The 8,349-nt window shown below is 53.9% G+C and overlaps 1 protein-coding gene across 1 annotated transcript in view; it reads left to right on the top strand.

Moving 5' to 3' along the window:
• Positions 1–6,630: 6,630 nt before the first annotated feature.
• Positions 6,631–8,349, top strand: part of LGR6 (leucine rich repeat containing G protein-coupled receptor 6) — a 174,030-nt gene continuing 172,311 nt past the window's right edge. Inside the window, 1 exon segment of the mRNA XM_031061749.1 lies at positions 6,631–6,834. Coding sequence (XP_030917609.1) covers positions 6,638–6,834 — 197 coding nt within the window. The 5' untranslated portion in view covers positions 6,631–6,637.

Raw genomic sequence — 8,349 nt, 5'->3', positions numbered from 1 at the left:
TGCTGCTGTGGGACAGGGCTGGTGTGATGCCCTCAAACAGGGCAGAGGTGACCCAGACCTGGATCCAGCTCCAGCTCCAGCTCCACCCTGCTGGTGCTGCTGGGTGTGACCGTGTTCACAGGGGTCTGAGGATGAGGGAGGAGATGAGGATCTGACTCCATGTTTCAGAAGGCTGATTTATTATTTTATGATATATATTACATTAAAACTATACTAAAAGAATAGAAGAAAGGTTTTCATCACAAGGCTTGCAAGGAAAGGAAAAAGAATGGAATGAATAAAAAAAGCTCGTGACTCTCAGACAGTCCAAGACAGCTGGACTGTGATTGGCCATTAGTTAGAAACAACCACATGAGACCAATCACAGATGCACCTGTTGCATGCCACAGCAGCAGATAACCATTGTTTGCATTTTGTTCCTGAGGCCTCTCAGCTTCTCAGGAGAAAAAATCCTAATGAAAGGATTTTTCATAAAATGTGTCTGTGACAGCTGAGCACAGCCAGTGGCTCTCCTGGCTCTGCATGGCCCAGAACTCGGGGCCATGGTTAAGCTGAGGCCATGGACCATCCTGAGCATGGCTCCACATCCCCAGGGGTGTGTGGAGATGGGGTTTGGCATCAGGCTGTACTCAGCACTGAGAAGCCTCTGTCCCTGTGTGTCCCTGCACGGGTTCTGATGTTAAAGCTCCTGATGCTCCTTGTCCCAGAGGATTTCAGGACCTGTGGAGTGCCCTACATGCAAAGCAGGGCCGCTCACAGTGGCAGGGAGGATGCCATGGGCTGGCAGGAGCCTTGTGAGGGGCACAGAAGGAGCCTGAATGGGGGTTCAGCCTCTTGTGCTGCTGGCTGCTCCCCTGCATGGGTGGGCATTGTCCCCCTGGGCTCTGCACGGACAAGGAGAGGCAGGAGACCCCCAGGCTCTCCCTGCTGCTCTCCCACAGTCAGAATTACCCTGTGGTGCTCAGAGCCATCAGGGCTGGGCTTTGCTCAAAGCCTTGCTCTGTGAGGAGGGGCTCTGGGGCTGCCTCCACAGCTGATGGCACAGGAGGGAGGCTGAGAATGGGGCAGAACTGATTGCATGGAGAAGAGCAGAACATCAACCTGGGCACGCCCCAGGCCATGCCCTGGTGGCAGTGACCAAGCAAGGGCTGGGCTGAGCTCTGCTGGCACCACACCAGCTCTCACCCTGGAGCTCAGCACAGCACAGGACTGTCCATGCTCCTCATGGGTGGGCAGGGCTCCAGGAACCTTCACAGTCCCTTGGGAAGTGTCCCTGGGTCTCCTGTGTGTCTGTGCACAGAGCCAGCAGTGCCAGGACAGGGCACAGGGTGTCACCCACAGCTGGAGGCACAGAGCTCCAGAAGGAGGGAAGTGAAAGCCATGGTGGGGGAGCCACGGTGCTGCCCACAGAGCTTCCATGGGCCCAGGAGTGAGGGATGCCTCAGCCCTCACATCTGGCCAGCACATCTGCATGGTGCTCCCAGCACAAGGGGAGCCTGCAGGCAGCTGCAGTAAAGCTTCTCCAGCAGCTGTGCTGGGAGCTCCTCCGTCCTAGTTAGACAGAGACAACACAAAGCAACACACTCAGTTTCAGAAGGCTTCAAACTGTTTTTATTCCAGCATGCATGCATTTTCATACATTCTTACAAAACACATAAGTTTACACTTCACTCATTGATCAGGAGAGACAAACAAAGTGCTCATTGGAATTGGCAGTTGCAGGTTTCTCTCATTTATCCTTCTTTCTTTCTTGGTTTCTATGGTGGAAAATTCTTTCAGGGGCAAACATGGATCCCCTTCTCAAAGTTCTCTGTGGCTCACAGGAGTTGCTGTAAAACCTCTCCCACATTCCTCATCCCAGGGCAGCCCAGGACAGGGATTTGTCACACAAACTGTCCCACAGGTTCTGCCCAGTGAGTGCCATGGCTGTGCCAGCCAGGGTGTGTCTGTGGCACAGCCTGTGCCGCTCCTGCCTGACAGGAGGCCAGGCTGGTGATGATGATGATGATGATGATGAATTTATGGCCTCCCACCCAGGGCTGCAGCGGAGTCAGCAGCCACAGATGCTCACAGAGGGTGTTGTGGGAGCTGTGGTTGGGATGAATAATTTTCCAGCCCTGCAGCTCAAGAGCCATGAAACCCAGAGGGGGAGAGAAAGACAACAGAGCACTAAAACAAAACAAACCTCTGGCTTGAGCTGCCCAGTGAGTTCTGGGCCATGTTCTTCATGTTTATCCTGCTCCAGATGAGCAGCATCCAACCATTGCCCTCCTCCATCAGTGCAGGGGTCAAAACAGGGGGGATGAGGAAGATTTGCCTGTTTGGACCCCCCTTCCTACTCCCTGCTCCCCTTTCCAGCAGGGGCAGGCAGGGTTGCTGCTGCCAAGTGACAGGAGAGGGGACACCCACCCCTCAGAGCTGGGGGACACAGCCATGGCAGCCTGGTGGGGGCTGCTGGGGCACCACTTGTGGAAACCCAGGGCACACAGGGAATATTTCTGTGTCTGCTCTGGGATGCCCTGACCCCAGGACAGCACTGACTTTGACCCTCATCCATGGAGAAAGTTTCCCAGACTTCAAGATCGACTGGAATCCACAAAAGTGTGAAATAGATTATAGAGAGTAGTGTAGGTGTATCACTTGGTGGGAAATTAAGGTTTTGGGATTTTTAGTATGTTGTGGATGGAAGCAAGATGGAGGGCACAGGGTGTCATCCTGGGTTTCTTCTTCATGCTTCTTCTTCCTCCTTCTTCTCCATGGGTTTGGGTGACATTTTGTAATTGGGCAGAAAAGTCTGCATGCAGGCTCTGTGGGATCAGTTATTGGGTTAAAAAGGAAAAGAATCTAGGTATCAGTTCTTAATTGGACAGTTTAGTCTTAAAAAGACCTTGTACCAAGAGATTGTTGGCCATTTTCTAATGAAAAGCTGCCCCACTCACAGTAGTGAGACTGTTTCACTGATAAGAAATAATGAACACCTGAGTCTGAACATGAACTATCATCTCAAGTGCCTTCAATCCAGACCCAGAGAAACTGATATGACCCCCAAGAGAACACTGCATTGACCTGAGGCTGTGGAGAAGCTTCCAAAATGGAATGACAGAACCGGGATTGTGGGTGTGGAGTTTGAATAGAAGTGTGTGATATCACAGGGTGGGAAAATTAGCGTTCAAGGGTTTGGAACATAGCAATATATATGGGGCAAGATGGAGGTTTTAGGGTAGAGGTTGCTCCTTCTTCTTCACCTTCTCCATGGGTTTGGGTGGTTTTGTGTAATTGGACAGAAAAGCCTGCATTGCCAACTTTGAGTGATTAGCTATTGGGCTAAAACTGAAAATAATTTACGTGTCATTTCTTAATTGGATAGTTTAGCCTTGAAAGTTATTGTAACAAGAGATTGTTGGCCCTTTTGTGCCTTCTCATGAAAAGCTGCCGAGCTCACAGTAGTGAGACTGTTCTACTGACAAGAAATAATGAACACCTGAGTCTGAACATGAACTATCATCTCAAGTGCCTTCAATCCAGACCCAGAGAAGCTCGGCAGGGGCAGCGCTCTCCCCTCGCTGCCGCTAGAGGACAACACACAAACACGGCTGAGCTGCAGGAAAACCCCAACCCGGGCAGCAGCGGGAGCTCCGTGCCCGCAGTGATGCCACGGCTCACTCTGAGCTGCAGCTTCAGCCAGACTGCGCTGGAAATTGCACTTCCACCCCCGAGGGGCTTATTCAGGAATTCCAGGTTTGCCATGTGTAGTGGTTTTGGTTGGTTAATTTGAGATTTTATTAATTTTGAGATTAATAAATTGGGTTTCTTGGTTGTTTTTTTTTTTCATCTTTAACATGTGTCTTTCATGGAGGTGTGTTTAGTTTTTCAGTGGTTCAATACTTATATACTTATACTATATGTTACTTATATGGCAAGTTTTTGTATCACTTCTTTAAATTTTTCCTATGTTAAACTGTGAGGCTGTGGAAGAATCAAAGCTCTGTGGGCCAAGTAACTCGGTGTGCAGACCCTCAGGTTTGCCAGGATCCAGGATCCACTGGAATAAATGATGCTTTGGATGCTGGCTGCTGTTATAAGATCTCAAAGAAATACAACATGGATATGAACCCCCCCAGCCAGCCTGGAATAAAAAGCAAACAGAGGAGTCAAAGTGAGGCACGTGGAGAAAAGCTCTGCAACGCCAGGACATGCAGCTCCACAGAAATGTGAAAATTGCAGTCAGAACCTTCCTGAGGAAATAGATGGGTGCAACAGGAACCTCTTCAGTGTGATTTTCTGTAAGAGCTGCATTAACAGTGTGATCAGGCAGAGCCCTGGTGCTGAGCACAATCTGCTGAGTGAGGAATTGTCAGGAGGGGAGGATGTGGTTGGCAGCTGTGGCTGGAGGAACAGGGGTCACAGGTAAGAGCTGCTGCTGCTGCAGCAGGAGTGAGAGGCCAGCTCCAGCTCAGGGGCTCTGTCCTGCCTGGAGAGGACACGAGGATCCAAGGGAGCTCTGAGCCTTGATCCAGCTGCATTTTCCAGGGAGGATGGAAAAATGAGGATGGAATCCTGTTTGGGCCATGAAAACCCAGCTGGATTTCACCCCCCAGCTCCAGCTCAGGGTTCTGTCCTCCCTGTAAATGACACGAGGATCCAAGGGAGCCTTGATCCAGCTGCAGGGAACTTTCTCCAGCCCCACTTCCAATTCCTGGCTGCTGTCGGAGCATTTCCAGCCTTCCCAGGCCCTGCCAGTGTCCCAGAGCTGGAGGGGAAGCGTGCTGAGAACCCCAGGGACTCATCCCTCTGAGGAGGGCTCCCTGTCTCCCCACCAAGCTTTTGTGTTTTACATTTGGAGCTGTCAAAAGACATTGCAAATGTTTAATTAATGACATCCCCAGCACTGTTCATGATGGAGGCAGATCAATTCCAATTAAACCAGTTCCTGCTCCCAGACCAAAATCCTCTCTGTGCTCTGCTCTGCACTGGGGGATGATCTCAGGGAGCCCTGGAGCTGCAGGGTCTGAATGCACTTTGCAAGTGAAATATTTCACATCCAGCATCACCCCAGCCAGGAGCCCTCAGCCAGAGTCTGTGCAGCAGCCCTGAGCTCCATCTCAGCACTTTTCTGGGGAGATTCCTGCTCTCACAGGGCTCAAGGCACCCCAGCCCCATGAGCTGGAGAGGTTTAAGTCTCCCACTGTGCCCATTCACCTTCCCAACCCCAGATAACACTTCCACCTCTTTTATCCTGCAGTAATGGGAATATCAGTCAGGAAACTCTCCTGCCAGAAGGAAAGGTCTGTTCAGAGGAAGCAGGGCTGTGAAAGCACCCCTCAGTCTGTGCCTTGGCCATGGGGCCCTTTGCCATAGCATGGGTACAGTGGGCGTGACTTTTTGGGTGCACTTTGCAGCCACCCAAACCTGGGCCCTCCTTTCTGTGCCCCATTCACCTCCTCCATGCAGGGGTGAGAGGGAGCCAGAGGGAGGAACAAACCAGGCTCCAGATCCCCCTAAAGCCCCATGGACAGGATGTTCTGTCTTAGGTGAGACCCACGTGCAGCTGCTGTCCCTGTTACAGAGGGGGTGCTTGGCTCTGTACAGAGATTTGGGGTGGTTCAAGCTGTGGGGCCAGGCTCACCCCTGTCCCTCAAACCCCTGCCATGGGGTGACAGCAGTGACCCCACCTGAGGGCATCACAGTGCCACTGAGCAGCCCGTGGCTGGCACGAGAGGGGACACAGAGCTGTCCTTTGCAGGCTCTCCTGTGCAGCTCCAGCAGCCTTTGCTGGGCAGGTGCTTCTGCTGCCCCAAACTCAGCAGCTCCTTGGCACAGCATCCTGCTCTGATCCCATCCCACAGTTCCAGGGCACTGTGAGGCCTGGCCTGGGCAGTGCCCCTGCTAAGCCAGGCTGGGACACAGCTCCAGGTGACACAGCTTCAAGCCCCCACTCAGTGGGTTATCCCCCTGCTTTGGCCACTTTAGCCAGGGTTAGGAAGAGCTCTGGAAGGAGCCCAGCCCCCTCTCCTGCCGCCTGGGCAGCTCCTGCAAGCACAGCTCACACGTGCTCACACCTGGGCAGAGCCAACACAGCGCCCTGTCCCCCCGTGTGACACTGCTGCTCCATCCCTGCATCTCCCCTGCTGCAAGGAGAGGGACAGCTCAGGACAGACAGACAGACAGCCTCGGGCATGGTCCCTGCCAGCAGAGAGCTGGTCCTGAGCTGCTCAGTCACAGAGTCCTTTATCTGGGGTTGCATTTCAGCGTCCCCAAGTCTGGAGCCCTTGCAGTGCCTTGGGTACTCCTGCCTCACTGCTTCACTGCTCTGCCCTGCTGGAGCCAGCTCTGCCTTCCCCTGCCCTGCTATCTCACAAAAACACGCTTACAAAACAGCCCTGCGTCCTGGAGCTATGAACAGGTCTTTATTTGTTGAGGTTCCTTTTGGCTTTTTTTTTTCCCCTTTCTTCCCTTTGAATGAAATTCCTGCCAGCTCTAAGAGAGAGAGAGAGAGAGAGAGAAGGAAAGAGTAGAAAGTTTAACTCCTCCCATTGGAGTGTCTCACGCCCCTGCCCAGCCCTTGAAACCCAATAACCAAGATCATTCAGCGATGCCTCCGCATCCCCGCAGCTGCCGTGCCCTCGGCCCGGTGCCCATGGACGGGCTGCTGCTCCTGTGGGGCATTCTGCTGGCGGGCTGTGCCCGCTGCCAGGCGGTGCCCGCCGAGCCAGGTGCGCCCTCCTGCCCGCCCCAGTGCCACTGCGAGCAGGATGGCATCGTGCTCTCGGTGGATTGCTCCGAGCTGGGGCTCTCGGAGCTCCCTGCCAGCCTGAGCCCTCTCACCGCATACCTGTAAGTACAGCCTGACCCTAAAGCCCTCGCTGCTTCTCTTACAACGCTTCCCCCGCAGCCCTCCGACAGCTGCAGCTTTCCTCCGCCTTGGAAGTTGGTGCCACATATTCCCGAAATTAAATTTCCTGTGGAAATTAGAAACCAAGCGAAATAACAAGGAAAAAGGCAGCTCTCTGGGCAGGACCTGCCAGGCTCCCCTCCTCCCGCGCAGTTTGTGCTGCGATGTTCTGCTCGCTCTGCTCCGGGATTGCAGCGGACCCTGAACTGACTTGCCGGGTCGATTTTGATTGTCTGAGCACATAATTGAGTGTTTTTACACAGCAATTAGCGCAAACTGCTCTGGGATCCTTCTGTCAAGCATTTCAATAGCTGCAATAACTCAGAGCTTTGCGGGGTTTGGGTTGTGCTGGCCACCAGCAGTGTCCGAGCTGCCTTTTTAAAATGAGTATTTAAGCTTCGGGGGTTGGTAAGTGTTGTGGTGATTTGTGTATTAATTTTATTTAGGAATTATTGATTATCTGAATGTTCCATACCCCTTCTGATGTTAATACCCCGAAGGGTTAATTGACAGAGACTGCTGCGTTCATTTCTAGCCCCAGAGGTGGCCTCGGTGCCATCATTCTGGTGATGACTCAGGATCCTGATAAAAGACTGTGGAAAATCTCAGGGTTTAAGCGGGAAACATCCCTGTCAGGGAGACAAGGTATCCCTGATGCTTCCTGGGCTCGAACTCAGCGCTGCAGCCGCAGCTGTTCGGCAGCAGGCTGGGCAGGACGGCGGCGCTCCCGGCTCGGAATGCGGCCAGGGCAGTGCCAGGGAAAGCCGTGTGTGCCACAGCCCCAGGCGGTGCTGGGGATGTTCTGCCGAGAGGGGACCCTGCCTGCGGGAGCACACAGACCACGGCGGTGCTTTCCCGACCTCCCTGGACCGTGCTGAGACGCAGGTGCTCAGCTGTCAGAGCAGAGCACCCAAACCCGCCCAGGAGGGGATTTTGCAGAGCCAGGTGGAAGCTGCCGGTGCTGGGTGAGAGCTGCTCTGCTCCTCGTGCTCGCCTGAGGAGCGCAGTCTTGTGCCAGCCACTGGATGGCCCGAGCTGTGCTGGCTTAGCTGGGAGGGAAATAAGGCAGGAGAAGGACGATGCTCACTGGAGACCATGAAAGCTGAGAGAAATGTGTCATGCAGGCCGTATTTCCCCCGGGAGAGGGAACCACTTGTGACATGAGGTGTGAGTGCACAGAACTGTCCCTGGGGCTGGTTTGGAACCGGCTGCCCACGAGGGAGAAGTCGCAGGACCATGTGGGAGAATGCAGAAACATTGCCTGCTCCTGTGGGGACCGGGGCAGCCCCACCAGGCACCCCCTTCACCCTGGGGTGCCACAGCATGGGGAACCCGTTGGTGCCACTCCCCAGAGGAGCCGCTGCAGGTCATCCCCACAGAGCTGTCCCTTGGGCTGGGAGCTGCACAGCTGTCCCACGAGCCCGGGGACATGCCGGTGCTCCCGGAGCTCGGGGCCT

This window comes from Geospiza fortis, unplaced genomic scaffold, assembly GCF_000277835.1.
Source record: "Geospiza fortis unplaced genomic scaffold, GeoFor_1.0 scaffold26, whole genome shotgun sequence".
Taxonomy (NCBI): domain Eukaryota; kingdom Metazoa; phylum Chordata; class Aves; order Passeriformes; family Thraupidae; genus Geospiza; species Geospiza fortis.
This window is presented reverse-complemented; position numbering and strand designations above follow the sequence as displayed.